The sequence below is a fragment of the Oreochromis aureus genome, linkage group 23, assembly GCF_013358895.1.
Source record: "Oreochromis aureus strain Israel breed Guangdong linkage group 23, ZZ_aureus, whole genome shotgun sequence".
In the NCBI taxonomy this organism is placed as follows: domain Eukaryota; kingdom Metazoa; phylum Chordata; class Actinopteri; order Cichliformes; family Cichlidae; genus Oreochromis; species Oreochromis aureus.
This window is the reverse complement of record NC_052963.1, coordinates 13350483-13366893: the sequence shown is the minus strand read 5'-3', so window position 1 is coordinate 13366893 and position 16411 is coordinate 13350483. Positions and strand designations below refer to the sequence as shown.

The window sequence follows — 16411 nt, the reverse complement described above, 5'->3', positions numbered from 1 at the left end:
CCTACTAGTCAAATAGCTACAGTCTTTTCAGTAGGAGGCTCCTTCACTTCTGCTGTAAACATGCTCTGATATAGAAAATCGTTCCAACCCACTACAGCTAAAATGTATAATGACTTCCCACCGTGCAGGGAGAGGAAGCACAAACCACACTCTACTTCTGATTTGCACGCTCTATCTATCCATATCCAGCCATCTATCGGATGCTGGGATGTTTACCAGTAAACCTTCATTTTGTCTTCATTCACTTGTATTGATCAAAAGGCATCACCATTCAGTCTTTCCACCTAACACATCCTCATTATCCTGGATACTGTTCAGATCTCCGCGGTGGGTTGGAAAAAACTGCCCCTTTATAATTTCTCGGTTATTATCTTGACTCGAGGGCGTCTAGAGGGTGAGTTTTCATAATATTGGCCAAAACTTGAAACTGTCCACTTCACCAAGGCTGACTTTATGAAGTTGTATCTGACTTAAGCCATAGCTGTGAATTTCAAATCAGTGATATTACTTAAGGGATGTTGGGGATAGTATCATTATTAGATGGCGTATCAGATCTCATCATCTCGTGGATATCTAACTAAACTTTGGCTGCGATTGAGTACAAGATAAAATAAGTTGGTCATAAGCGAATCAAGACCAGGGCGGGAGGCTCACTCACTCACGCTCACACTGCCTCGATGATGCAAAGCTGGAAAACAGGTGCGATCTTTGCACTGGACGTGGTCTCGCCAAAACAAAATCCAGCAGTAACATAGCCATGTATAATTTATTACACGAGAGGTGCTGTTTAGACTAGAGCAGATCTCACTAAACCAAGCACTACTGCCAAACAGATAACATACCGCAGTGCAGAATCGCACTGTACATTCAGATTTCTCTTACAAGGCGGGACCTCAGAGACCTCACAGTGAGTTTCTTGTGGTCCGTTACATTTGAGAACATTCTTAACCCACCTGTTCTGCACAGAATCAGACTCACTCACAAGCTGTTAAACAGCTGCTAAAGCACTGAACAGCTGTTCTGTTGTACGGATTTTGTTGCTGCTTCTGATTTGATACACTACACGCTTTTAATATTTTCAGACTTCACGGGAGCTTCCTCCGAATCTGGAAACAAGCAAATCATTGCTACGAATTTAGTCCTGATCATCACCCTTAAGTCATCCAGACAACTGATCCTCTGTGTGGTGCACTGTCCTTTTTTTCTTCTTCTTTTCTTTTAATTAAAATCCCCTTGATTGTGATAAGAAACACACCATTGCAAGTGAAGAGCTGACTTTTGCCCTGGAGAATATTTCAGATTTTCCTGTAGATGGCACCCTTGCTTTATTTACAACATTGATGGTCAGGGTTTTCAGTGTTTGTGAATGGGGCTGTAATGTTACAGTATGCTCATGGTTTATACTCCCAATATCATAACCAGAGTGAAGGAGTCCATTCTGGTTCGGACCAGCTCCCAGTCAATTTTCCCCACCACTGCATCCCCACCCTCCCCTAAGCCCTCTTTTCTGCACCCCCTCCTCTTTGATTGACAGGTTTCTGCTGCAGCAGTTCAGAGAGGAGCTCGCCTCTTCTCTCGAGATGCCGTTATCTTGTCTAACAGTAACTTCTAAGCCTATTTTAGTCTTTGCAGCAATTCCAGACAGCCGCAGGTGTGGATGATTTAATTTAGCCTTGTTTTATCTGCAGACCACACTCGCCAGGGCTTCCTGTATTGAATCTACCTTGTTAAAAGCCGCTGCGCTGCGTAACATGTGCTTGGGATTCAATGTCGACCCAACTGAATTGAAATCTCTCGCTAAGAAATACTGAGGTCTAGAACACTGCATCACCTTATATACATAGGTATGTTTGTATGTTTTCATGTGTGCTGTGCAAAGCATTTGCAATGAATTTCTCTAAAGGGTATTAGAGTAGAGGCATACTTACTTTGCAGTTCCAGGAGCATTAAGACCTTTGGGGGTCCCGAAGCAGACAAAGTGCAATAAGTGTGAAAACGCTGGAGCTTTGCTTGTCCCTGACATTTCAGGATATTTGAGTCTTTCTCTGTGAGATCTCCTTAAAAGAGAAGCCAGGGAGACTCTAGCTGCAAGCCAGCTGCAGTCTGATGAGACTGCACCCAAAGGGCAGGATGTGCAGAACGAAGGCCTTGAAAGTAGAATTTTAATATGCAAAACAAATATTTAAAAAAAAAATGCTGCAGGTTTTCAGCTTGGGGTCAGGACCATGCTGTCTTCAGTCTGTGGGATGGTGCATGTTGTTTAAAACCGGAATAGCAAAGATACGTATATATGTATATATATATATATAAAGTGTCTTACATTTAATTTAATTTCAGTTATATCATAAGAAAACATTACTTAAAGAGGAACACGAGTACCATCATGGTCCTACATGGCAGGCTTATAGAATATTGAAAATTAAACCATTTGTATGTACCGAATAGATGTAGGTGTAAGAAATTAAACAACATAGTCTCTGCTACATCATAGCTGTTTCACACCTTAGGCCACTAAGAAAAGCTTGCCCAACTGCAGAAGATGGGATTTCTGAGCTTAGAAGCCCCACTCTTGGATTGTGTTTAACATCTTTAATCTGTTCTTTGGACCAAACCACTTTCTACCGACTGACCAAAAGTGTGTCTTAACTGTGTGGCAGCAATAAATAAAAGATGCAGAACTTTAGTGACATCATCCCTTTTCTCTAGTTTTGCAGTGTTGCAGTGGGACATCAGCTTTAACCACATTTAAGAGATGGTTGGGTACAGCCTCTTTTAAAACTTTAAACTCTAACAACTTTCGGACATGTGATTTTTTTTAAAGGCCATTAAGGCTAACTTGGGTTGGCAGTCTTTAGTATTGGTTTTGGTTTTCAACCACATTTCCAAGCCCAAGCACTTCAACATAAGGAAAAGCTGTCACCATCAGCAAATGCAGAGGTTGGGCCTCCATCCACATCCTAGCACTATCTGCACCATCCCAGCTAAAGGAGGGCTGCACTCTGGATGTGCTGCCACTCACATTGCTGACATATAGACGGGGATCCATTAAGACTCACTGAACCAGGGTGTAAGTGGCAGTCTCTAATCTTTTGACTGATGGAGAAAACTAGCCCAGTGACAGGAATCCTGCACAGAGAGAAAATGCAAATGCCACATAATGTCATCATCTCATTTGGCAAACCACATCTGTATCACACTGCATATTATTTGATATGTTTATATTAGAAAAATGCATAAAATGTTTTATTATTATCATGCTCATTTTCAGCTGCATATTCTGGACTGTACCAGATTAAGCTTGTATCATTCACAGTTCAGTTCATCCTCTGTCTGAAAACAAACTATTTTGACTCCCTTTTCAATCACTTAAGCCAGCTGTTTTCTGATTGGCTGCCCCTTGCAAACAAAAGATGTGAACAGTAGATGGGTGGGACTTTGTGCTCACAGCTAAAGTTGCTGCATGAAATGACCATATTAGGTATATCTCCTCCCTTCAATGTCAACAACCAACCAATCAACCAACCAAATAAACAAACAACTAGCAAACCAAACATAACTATTTTAGACCTCGTACCATGTTTAACATGAGCATCTATTATTGTAAAAGTATGCAAATGACAGAAAATAAGGAGAAGTATAATATGTTCCCACTGATCTAACTGCACACATAAGCACATGGATTTTGTATATTTGAGTGGATTGTGGATTATAATATATATATAATCATACTGATGAGAGTTTTTAACAGTTTTCATGTCCATCCTGACTAAATTATTCATTTGTTCTTTGAGTGACAAATGTTGCAGCTTCAAGTGTGAAACGTGGCAGACAATGCTGGTAATAGTTAATCACGCAGTGTAAACAGTACCCGAAATAAGGACAATATGACACTTTAATTTACCAGCTTTAAATAGACGCTCCATCAGAACATCAAAGCAGGGAAGGTGAAGAGAGATTGACAGAATTTCAAAGACAGGAGGAAAGGGGAGGGGTGCGATAGAGGGGAAAATATTGGGTGAAAAAAAGAAAACGGTTACTGGAAATGGTCATTTAGCCTGAGAGGAGAGTGTTTGGAAAGGAATAAAGTGTTTGTGTTAGAGAGGCAGAGAGAAAGAGCGAGCGGGAAGGGGAGGAGGAAAGAGGGATGGCTATGCAGTACATCCGTGCGTAAATGTGACCATCCGCGCCGTGGTCCTTCCATCCCCCCTTCATCCCTCCGTCCTCACCCCTGTAGCATCCAGCGGCTCATCTCTCCTCCTATAAGCCCGGATCACCTGCTCGGTGGTCGGTGGTCAGCTTTGGACCGTGGAGTCCCGGGTTTCTCGGCTCGGCGCCCTCCTCCAGGGGTTAGGAGGAGCGCCGGGGGCATCCTCGAGGTTTCTGCCGGGCTTCGTGTCAACCGCCGGCGAGAGCCATGGCTCAGAGCGCCGGGAAAGACGAGGCTCGACCCGCTCCAGGATGCCCGTGATGCGGGGTCTGATCGCGCCACAGAACACCTTTTTGGATACTATCGCCACTCGTTTTGATGGCACCCGTGAGTACATGTCTTCTCCGAGAATTCCCCTTATCCTCAAATTTTTATTGTGCGCAATGGACATTTACAGCACTTTATTTATCACTGACTTATTTACTTACTCGGATCTATGAAAACATTTTTAAAAATAAAAGATTAAAATATCCAAACTCTGTACAGAGTGCTCCTCCGGGGACATGCAAAGTGCTTGATGGGGATTTAGGACACTTGAAGCTTGCCGATTCTTTAATGAATGAGTAATGATGAATGAAAGAAAGCCCAGACTATTGTTTAACATATGAAAAATTCATCAAGCGCCTACCTGAGACGCCAGCTTAGAGATAATTTTGCATAGGCTACTTGATAATTCAGACTTGGCCAAAGGAGTTTAATGCACTGAGTACAATGACCTGCAGAAGCCATGGCTCTTATTGTAAGTTTACAGTGCATTAAAACCCAAGTTAGTCGTATTGGATCATAACTTTCCCGGTGCCAATTTATTATTACATCACTGTATCCATCATAAGTTGAGCTTTACAGCACTGATTCCTCATATAACACGCCAGAGTTTCTGTGTCTAATAGATATAGATAATGTGTTGTAAGTACTTGAAAGGTTGTATCTGATACATGTCAGTCTGCTCAAAATGCTTCAGTTTACCATATCACAACCTTTATCAGTCATCTCATTCAAGCACGGTTGAATTAACTTGCTAATGGACTCCAGGCAGCACAGTGGTGCTGCGCCGTTAGCCGGCCTTTCTGTGTGCAGTTTGGATTGTTCCGGCTTCCTCCCACAGTCCACAGACCATGCTTGGGGATTCTAAATTGGCTGTTGATGTAAGAGTGTGGGGTTGTCTGTCTCTCTTTGTTAGCTCCGTGATGGACTGGCGACCTGTCCAGGGTGTACCCTGCCTTGGGCCCTATGATAGCTGGGATAATCTTCATGATCCCAACTTGGATAAGCGGTTAAGAAAATGGACGGATGGAGCCCAGAAGGGCAAAAAACATGCTGTCAAACCCCGATTAACGTCCTGGTCCTTCCACTCTCAGTGCAATGTTTTTATCTTTTCTCAGCTGGCTTGCTGTCTTGTTGTTGTTGTGTGTTTTTTTTTAATTTATGAGTGTATAACCTAATTATGAAGGTCTTGGAAATAGATTAGAAGGCCTCAAGCTCAGGTTAGAAATCAGGACTTGATTTAAAATCCTTATTACATTTGCCAAGGAGGTGATGTGACTGGCCCGGCTTGTTTGTTTGTAAACAGGATCACTTAAAAAGTTGCACATGGATTAGCATGAAAACTTTTTAGCAGAGATGAGGCTTAGCCCAACTCACAAGTGATTAAAGTTTGGAGTCAATCCTGATCTAGAGCTGGGACTTTTTGGAACAGTTTCGACATGTTATGTCACAAATAAACTTGAAACGTGAAATCATATCCTTCTGGATCTGGGACCTGTGGTTGGAATTTTCAATCTTGATGGACGTACTGAGTCCAACCATCAGTCCATTTTCCTCTCTTTATCTTATTCAGATTCACAAGGGTTGGAGCCTATCCGGTAGTTATAGGGTGAAAGGACCTGGACAGGCAGCCAGTGCCCAGCTAATGCTTTTTTTGTTTGTTCATACTGGAGATTTCGGCCATCTCGAGTTTTTGCCTCTAGAAATGAGCCTTGACATCTTGCTCTGTGAGAAAAACATTTCAAATTGTTACATCAGCTATAAAAGTCACCATAGATCTATTCATAAAGTAATGGTGCCACCTGAACTCATTTAAAATGCTCTGACATCCGATTTTCCTTTAAACTAAACATCTTCAGAGTAACACTGTTTTAAAAGAAAATAAGCACATTCAGTCAGAGTGTTATACTGGGACTGTCAAACCAATTAAAACCCAGCCTTTTATTATTATTGACCTGTTCTCACATTCACTGCAAAAATGCTGCACTGTGCATTAGGCTCACAAATATTGCTGTCAATCAGCACATACAGTTGCTTAAGAGAGTTACATAACACAGACCTGAAGGTGTAAATTAAAAGCCTGGACTGAGAGCTGATGCACTGTATGCGCAAGAGCTGTGTTTTCTAAGCTCTAAGTTGAATAAATACACAAAATAAATGTCATTTGTGTCGATTTTTGTTTCCTGCTGCAAAATGCTGCGGAAAAATCAAAAGTCTAATAATATATTCAGTATGCAGTGTTTTCTGCGAGGCCCGTGCAGTTGAAGTCTCATGAGATAGCACTGATTCAATTAGATTATTTTTTCATTTTGTGTCAACAGCAATCAGTTCAACTCTAAAGTGAGAGCAGAGCAGATTGTTTCTGATCACTTCTTACAGTCGCCCGGCGGTCCCAGTGCACAGGCTGGCAGGAGGAAATCCATTAGACACACTGTTTGAGTAAGCAGGGATTTCACCCACTTCATTAAGACTTGAGGAGTTGTCCACCTGCTTTTCTTATCAAAAGAAATATAAAGCTTACCCTTCATTAGGAACTGGCCCTGGATTTGAATATTATTTAACCCAGCTAACAAGAAAGGGTATGCACCTGTGCTTTCTGCAGAATTAAAGTTTGGATCATCCAGGAATCAGAAGGTCCAAGGCAGCAGCTTTAGTACCCATCAAAAAGATGCCCCAGGGGGACAGAGTCCACGGAGCACCAGGAAAGCTTCCTTTAGCCCTCCAGCATGTATCACCATGAACCTAAAGAGCTAGTCTGTTGTTCGGGGTTCATTTCTGGTATTTGGTGGACAGTCTGAGACTCTAGGACATAAACTACAGGCTGCCTCCACATGTAACCATCACATGAAAGCATGCAGTGTCTCCTGGTGTTTCATCAGGAGGAGTGATCCAAAAGGTTTACACTCATGGCCAAACAAAATGTACTCAATAGGTACATATTCATTTTATACCAAGGACATTTTCCTTAATGATTATTTGAATAAATAATCCTTTGAGTTTATATATTTAATCAAATTATGGCAGGGGTGGACAGTGTGCCATGCTCTTCTCTCCTCAGCTAAAAGTTTTTGCTTCTTTTTCAATATCAGTCTTGAAAAAATTCCCTCTCACTTCCAAACTGATTCCATCTGATCTTGCATGCAAAACATTACCAGTGATGATCAAAATTGCTACTTGCAATGATATTGTACATGTTTACTGGAAAAAAAGAATCCCAGGAACGGCTTATGCAAGTACATTTTGAGGCGTTGTTATTGGCTGGAAACTGCTGTAAAACATATATAAATGATGTCAAAGTCCCCCACTGTACTATTGCAGGAAAGGTTATTAGAAATTCTAATTTATTTCCTCTATTATTCCCTTCCTTATATACATAAACTACTGTCTGGAGGTTTGGAAGAACAACACACACACGAATCAGTTTTGATACCACAGAAAGCAGCATTACAAATAGTGAACACTGACTATCATGAACCAACCGATGATTTATTTATACAGATTTATTTAACTCCCGTGCTCTCGAGAGATTCTGCGTACTTTAATGCTGCACAAATAATGCATAAAGTAACAAAAAAAGAGGAAATTCCAGAGTTTGTTTAATATTAGAATCTGCGTGAAATAAGACGAGTGTGGCGTACATTCAAACACAAACGGAAAAAACATTTACAGCAAAAGTAAAAGAAATATGTGTATTGGTGCAAACGTTAAACAGGAAATAATTGATGTAAAAAATATTGGGTGTGATAAGATCCAACACCTTTTCAGTAGCATAAACTTACTTTTCCACTTTTGATTTATCACATGTTTATTTATCCTTTCTTTGAGCTGTGCGTATTTAACGCTGACTCGAACCAACCTAAAATGATGCTCCTTGCTACAAAAGCTGATAATAAGAGCAGTTCACAGTAACAGAATTTCAATAAGTGGCTTCAATGAGGCCTGATTAAACACGTATAAGCATTAATCATAAACGGAATCAGCTACGGGGGATAAACGCGTGAATAGATTGGATGAATGTTGACTTTTGATAAGCAGAAGCTCTTCATGCTTGAACAGCCGCATGCGAATGATGTCTGGGATGATGGTAATGTTGACTTTCTCATTCATGAATTCGCTTTTCCCCCGTAACCTTTAACAGGCCATTGGTAAAACCATAGAGGTGGAATTTTAAAGAGGGGCATCTCCAACCATATGACAGTATAACTGTATAACGCTGTCAACGGGGATGCTGTCAAGAAACTGTCAAAGGGTAGGAATTTAGAGACTTCAGTAACTTTGAGCAAACTTGTCTGAGATCTTTGTGAAACTGCTTCAGATGTCAGTGATCTTCACACACTTCACTGGTTTCATTTGTCATTACCTATGCTCAGCGACAGAACAGAGGACCTGTTCTTTGTGACTCACAGTGACTCCTCAAATGCCCGTTACCAGCTGAGCAGAAGAGTATTTTTAGGTTGGATCGTCTTGTCTTTTTTTCATACAACATTAATAGAGCAAGACGAAGCAGGGAGACTCCAGGGAATTTCTTGATTTCCTTTCGTTCATTTTAGAAGAAAGCTTAAAATGCAAAATCCACTCCCTTTTAACCCAGAGATATCTCAGTCCACCTCATGCATATTTAAACGTACAAAGTCAGCCGTTTAATAACAGTTTGATAGCAAATCTCAGAAAATGTTGAAGGTAGCTGTCAGCTTTGTGGCGACAGATTTTTAACAATTAGGTTTTCGTTCAACAGTATTTTTTAATTTCATGGTTTCTGACTTTCAAAAATGCAGTACAGACTCCTCATTCAGTCTTAACTGTTGGCTGGGAGTGAGTTCAGTATGTGTGATGCTCTGATGAAGGTCTGCTAGTTTGAAATAACGGACACTTTAACATACCCGGGCAAGGTTGTTGGACCTTCTTTTGCCTTCAGAGCTTCCTTAACTCTTTGAGGAACTAATTCGACAAGGTGCTTGAAGAACACAGTCAGAAAAAATTCTTAGATATGCTGTGGCATTACCAACAATGCACAAGTGGTGCTAAGGGGTCCCAGAAAATATCCTATGCACCGTTACACCACCAGCCTGAAGCGTTGGTACAAGGCGGGATGGCTTGCTGCTTTTATGTTGTTTAGGCTGAATTCTGACCCTATTGTTCAAATGTAGCAGCAGAACTCAAGCCTCATCAGATAAGATCTGTTTTTCAAATCTTCTATTGGCTTGTTTTGGTGAACCTGTGTGAATTGTAGCCTTAGTTTCTTAGCTGTCAGAAGTGGTACCCAGTGTGGTCTTCTGCTGCTGTCCAGCTTCAACATTTTGTGCATTTAGAGACGCTCTTCTGCATACCTCATTATACTCTAGGTACACAGAAGAACGTCTGACTTACTGTTGCCTTCGTATTAGCTCTAAACAGTCTCTTAAATACCCGCTGACCTCTCAAAGCAACAAAACATTTTCACCCAGAGAACTACCGCTCACGGGATATTTTCTCGCCCCTATTCTGATGATCACTTTAAATGTCAGCAGGTTGTTTTGACCCTGTATACATACCTAAACTGGGATTGGGTTGCTGCCATGTAACTGGCTGATTAGTTGAACAGGTAGTGACAGATGAGTGCATGTCTTGTAACAACTTTAGATTTCTGTTCAAATAACTTGTAGGGAAACGTAAAACAAGTCAAGTCTTGACTTGTGGATGTAAATCAGTCCAACAACGGTCAGGAGCACTTTGCTCTTGGTTCTTAGCTTGGTGTAACTGCAGTATTTAAAGCTGGTCTGATTTCAGAATTTATAGAAGATTTATCAAAAATTTACAAAATCAAAATGTAAAAGTTCATGGCAGACAGAGACAATTAACACAGTTATCCATGACGTCATCTTACGTGCATTTTAAATTTATGGATGCCTCATTTTTTAAATATCACAGTTATCATCAACACATCATTATTGTGACACCTGGGGCCCACAGCGTGACCACGTTCTGAATAAATAACATCAGCCAAAAGGTCAACAGAGAGGCCAACAAAAGCTGCAGGAATATATGTAAATGTATGCGTCGGCTGTCAGCATCCAGACGATGTGTCAGATACAGATCAGATGTTAATAACAGGTGATATTTTAGGGGTACACTGCAGGTCACACTGTTGATAAAAGACCAAAACCCAGATAGTAAAATAGCTCAGACTCAAAATGACACTTTAATGACTAACATTATAAAAAAAAACCCACACACAAGTACTGCACAATGACAGCAGGAAAACATTTTAACTGAGCAAATATGGAAGTCCCTTCACCAGAGCAGAGAACAATGTCATTAAGCAGATTTTGTCCAAGTAATTATCAACATATGTAAGAATTAAGTGTTTGCTTTGCATCAATGTTGGCCATGCAGTAGCTCTGAGTTAGCTCACACATCTGCTTGCTTTGCGTTACTGGAGTTTCGTCATACATAAAGCCATGGGCTAAATAGTTTTGAAGCCGATTGGAAACGAAAACGTGTTTTCAGTTACAGTCGAGGAAACGTGTCAGAGAGCGGCTTTAATAACTGCTATCGTCCAGCTGTCAGTGTTCGTGTCTTTACTTGTTTGTTCCCTTTTCATTTCATTGGCAGCGGCTCTCGCACAGACAAATTCAGCTATAAATGGAAGCCAGATTAAACGCATATTAATAATTTTGGTCAACAGTGTGTCTACAGTTTCTGCACTTGATGCTTCAAAATTATCAATATTTCAAAAGTGACTTCAGCAAACATGTTGTGCTGTGTGCTGGGTTGTGATTGGCTAAATGCCAGTTGCAGAAAAAAAAAGGTGTTACTATATGAGACAAAGTCACACACGATACTTAAATTATATGAGAAACATTTAAAAGTGTATCAGAAATGGGTAAAAAGGAGAGATTGTTTTATATTCTTATATAATATTAGAATTATAGTAATTATGGTTCAGTAGACGCCTCCAAACGGGTGCTGCAAACAAACATGTAATGTTTGCGGCCTGTGCGCGTGTGTTAGGCTTACATTGTGCGTGAATGTGCTGTGGCAGGCTGTCGCTGTCAGTGTTATCAGTAGCAGGGTTTATCGGGGTTCCCTAAGCCGCTCAGGGGCTGAGTCTGAGCGGTTTTGTTGTGCAGTTCACACGTTATTACACCTGGATTGTGGTGGGGATGTGACAGGCCTGCCTAGTGCCCGGGGAATGAGCAGAAAATAAAACAAAAACAAAATACTATCACGGCATAAGGCCAAAAGGAAAATGGAGGGGCACAGGAAACTGTTTCCTCTGTAAGCAGATCACGTCTCTGAGGGAAAGTGTCCATGTAACTATGAGGCCGACCGCCGCATGTGTATGTAATGAGCTCTGTAACCTTGCACACAGTGCAGAAGCAGAAAGCATCACATGTTTAGGTGCAAAGATGTGATTCAGCATTTGCAGGAAACTCTTTCTATTCCATTCTTTTATGTTTTCATGAGATTAAAAGTGCAAAGAGGCTCAGTGATATTTTGGTTTTGTGCAACCACTCTTTTGCTTTGTATTAGCAGCGCAAAAATATATCTATTCCCAGTATTTCGAAAAAATGATGAATACAGCTTGGGGTAAAGTTGTCCGCAAGCATTCTGTACATTTGGTAAGGGTGTATTTCCATGGTTTGGATTAAGCTCTTTTGTTCCCATTAAGGAGAAGTCTGAATGCTGGTTCCTTGGCTCGGTAACAACCAAGCTAATCACAGCTTTGGATGTGGGATTAAGAATGTGGATGTCATCTTCCATAGCCAGAAAATGACTGCATCCATAACAACGAGAGACAGAAAAATGCTTACAAAAAAAGCAAGAACCAAGGCTAAGGCTGAAGATGATGTGCTGTCAGGGTACTCAAAGAAATAACGCTTGAATTAATACATTGTTTTGTTTGTTAAAATGCTCTACGGGTTCCCTGTGGAGTTTTTGACCAAGTAGTAGTGCTTTGGAGGAATGCTTTTATGAACGTGTTACTTACTCTAGGTTGTATATAAAAGATGGATAAAGCCACCATTATGTCACTTATCAAATTTAGCTTTTTGGTTACATGTTTTTGTTTGTTTGTTTAGTTTGTGTTTGGAGCCATTAGTGAGCAAATTTGGAAGAGAAGGTAGAGTTATCAGCTAATGCTAGCAAGCTTGCTATGTTAGCAAGGTGTATCTTTATGCTTTTAACATGGGAGACTATGGAAACTAACTTGTTTTGAAGCTCAGTCACACTAGAGTGAAATAAGACAGCAAACTGCTGTAACAAGGAAAAGTTAGTGGTTGCCCATATGATCAGCTGACTGGGCTGAATTTAGTTTTGCTACTTTTTAGCCGTTGGAGGTCAAATGTAAGTAGTTGCACAACTAGCTGGCTACCCAGAGATTCAGTGTGCAACACCCTAAACTTCTGGGCGAAGACTTTCAATCACAAGTTTGACTCTGCAATCCAACTGATTGCAGTCTCGCAAATACTTTCCATCCAGTTGATAAATGCAGAGAGACTGCCAACACCACATAATAGTGGCTATATCCATCTTTTATATAAAACCTAGAATAAACAACACATTCATTAAAGCATTACTCAAGCACAATTTGTCTGTGATGCATCTCTTTGCAATAGGTGACTCAACTCAGCTAGTTGCCAACTTGTTGCATTCTGGTTATATTCCTATATAAAAGCAGGGTTGCAAAGTGCTTTGGTCATTTTGCAGCAGCTACCTCACTATTTGTGGATGACTTTCTTAATTTCTGTTTTAAGTCTATGAGGTTCTGGCTGGACTGGGAATGGAAGTATTAGTTAATGTGAATCTCTATGTAGACAGCAGCAGATTGTTGCTGACTTTTCACAGTTAATTGCTGCATTATCACAAACAGATTGCATGCAATTGCCAACTTAACTTCATTCAATCTCAAACTGACAGCAGACTGAATCTTATTGTCATTTTATTGCCATCTTGATGCGCCAAAGGCACTTTGACGACAACAACTGGCTGGGAGTGGCTGTGGACCCTAACCCATCTTCAAAGCAACCATGTCAAAGGCACACAGTTGCAATAAATGCATGTGGTTATGCCACGGTCTCCAACTCCTGTTGTCCCTAGTGTGCCATCTTTTAGCTCTTGGGTGTTGCTGCTTTGGACTCAGATGCATTCATGCATATATGCTACACAGTCCTGCACATTCCTACTGACAGTTTACAGGAGCTAAACATGGAAGAAGACTACAGAAGAACTGCTAGGCTTGAATAAAAATTGTCAGGGTGCCTTTATTTAGTGCTACGCAATACTGCAAATTTTAGTTTTGGTCCGATACCAAGTAAATACAGGACTGAGCTTACTTACTAAGCTTAGAGGGCAGAAAGAAATATTGATCCTATCGGGTTAGTATCGATCTGATACCAATACCAGCGCTGGTGTCAATACTATCGATATTTGGATTGATCTGTTTTAAAACATCATTGTCAGTAATTACAAATGTGGTAAGCATTTTTGTTATTTCATTTTCCAAAAATACCCATTGTGAGTTTTTTTCTATCACATCACCCTGAAAGTTTAAGAGTCCCAGTAAAAGCTCCTAATGTAGCCTCATTTGAAAGCCTACCTTTGTTCTTTTTCAAAATAGGCTCACCGCTATTAAATATTAATATATTCTTTCCTTCATTCTTCCATTTAATCATTTCAAATGTACAAGGCTATTTTTCTGGGTGAAGTGATTCATCATCCATTCGCTTCCGCTTCTCCTTTTCAGGGTCGCGGGGGGCGCTGGAGCCTATCCCAGCTGTCATGGGGCGAGAGGCGGGGTACACCCTGGACAGGTCGCCAGTCTGTCGCAGGGCCAACACACAAGGACAGACAACCATTCACACTCACATTCGCTCGCACATTCACACCTAGTGGCAATTTGGTTTATCCAATTAACCTATCCCCACAAGTTGCATGTCTTTGGACGGTGGGAGGAAGCCGGAGTACCCGGAGAGAACCCACGCAAACACGGGGAGAACATGCAAACTCCACACAGAAAGACCCCGGCCTGATGTTGGAATTGAACTCAGGACCTTCTTGCTGTGCGGCAACAGTGCTAACCACCGTGCCACCGTGCTGCCCAGTGATTCATCATATCCCATTATATTCTGTCACACTCTTCAGAATCGCCGGATCCTTATGTGCGAAATCATTGAGCGCCTCCCTCCCCTGCTCCCTGACAGAGCAGCTTGAATGATCAGGTGTTATTACAGCCCGTTTCTACAGCAGCACACCTGGTTAAAACTGACAAGAAGGAGACGGCACCAGCGTGGCTGCTGTCAGTGCCCGTCTACCCGGCTTTGTATGAGTAACACGGCTTCACACTTGTTACATCTCAAGCTTCACCGTGGTCCATTGTTCATAAAGCTGTACATTAAGAGAAAAAACACACAGAAAAAAACAGCTGCTCAGAACATGAGTCTGTCATGCTGGGCTTTTCTGAGATCATAGTCAGCAAAAACATGCTTTCGCAGGCCTCGCAGCTGCCTTTAGCTAAGCACAGCCACAAAATTACACTTCACTGATTGATATGCCCTTCTGCAGTCAGCAGCACCATATGGCCTTTATACAGAAACATACATTTCCTCCTACATATTGTGGAAACATAATGGCCAAGATGGATGGGTGAGTGAAAATAATGTTTGAACTGATTTACTTACGTTGTTTGTTTGTAGGTGGCAGCGAACTAAATTTGAAGTGAAAGAAATTAATGCACGACTGCACTCAAAAATCTTTTTCTTTCAGCCAATAACCAAAGCTTATATTTACAGTTTTGCCTCCCAGCAATCATAAAAAATAAAAGAAACAAGCTCTTTAAAAGAATTGCCAGCATTTGGGGAAATATACATCACTGTTTTGCCATCAGTTAGTTGAGAGGTTTGATACTACTGAATCCCAGGTGACTCAGGCCTCGAGACAGGTCGGCAACCACGTGACAATTACAAGTCGCTAGGAAAAAATGTGTTTCCCCACTACCAGCAGCTAGCAAATAAAACTTTTATATATGTAATGAAGTCTTTTAACAGTTGCTGGAAGTCCATCCATTTTCTTCCCTTTCTCCAATTCAGTGCTGTAGCCGGTTTGGACTCAGCTCCCAGCTAACTCAGAACATCCTCATTTAAATTAAATTAAATTTGGAAATAATTTGTAAGACTTTCTCTGAACAGGAAGCTCCCTTTTCAAAAGAGTATGTGTAGTTCCTTTGCTGTGCATGGTGTATTCCAGGAGACCAATAAATAATACAACTTGACGTTATCACCTTATTATCCTCCCTTTAGTCAGCGTTATGCTGTGTAGCTGCACGACTTAGGGTGCAAAAAAATAAAGCAGCACTCATCTTCTCATCTAACTCGCAGAAATTGTGGCTTTCTCATACAGCAATGTGAAAAAGAAAGTTTTCACACGACTCATTGCATCCGAAAAGCTAAGAACACCCCACGATTTAGTAGCTTTTAGAACCACCTTTGTCAGCAATTGTTATTGCTTTCTTTATTTTTTTATTGCCACTCCTCTTTTCAACCATCTTGCAACGCCGTTCAGTCTTTATTTACAGTGTTTTTATCTTCATTCTTTTATGAAGAATGGGTGTGCGGTGTGTGCTGACAACTGCCTCAGGATTTGAGTTGAGGTCTCGACTTTGACTGGGTCACAGGAAACACCTCGATTCTTTTCTTTTTCAGCCGTTGCTGCTGTGTTTAGAGATCATTGTCCTGTTGCACGATCTAGTTTGGGTCAGACTTTAATTGTCCCCACATTTAGCCTCACATTTGACTCTAGAATACTTTCGTATGCAGAGGAGTTCATGGTTGATGACTGCAAGGTGTAAAGGTCCTGTGGCTCCAACAAGGTCAACTCATCACTCCGCCACCACCGTGCTCGACAGTTTCGATCAAGTGTTTGTGCTGATATGCTGTGTTTAGTTTTCTCTGTTATGACCAGACA

General features: G+C 41.1%; 1 protein-coding gene across 1 annotated transcript in view; it reads left to right on the top strand.

Annotated features, from left to right (window-relative positions):
- Positions 1 to 4398: 4398 nt before the first annotated feature.
- The window catches only part of LOC116321868 (potassium voltage-gated channel subfamily H member 8-like), a 47051-nt gene continuing 35038 nt past the window's right edge, over positions 4399 to 16411 (top strand). Inside the window, exon 1 of the mRNA XM_039606470.1 lies at positions 4399 to 4534. Within this exon, the coding sequence (XP_039462404.1) occupies positions 4459 to 4534 (76 nt within the window). The 5' untranslated portion in view covers positions 4399 to 4458. The remainder of the gene's footprint in view (positions 4535 to 16411) is intronic.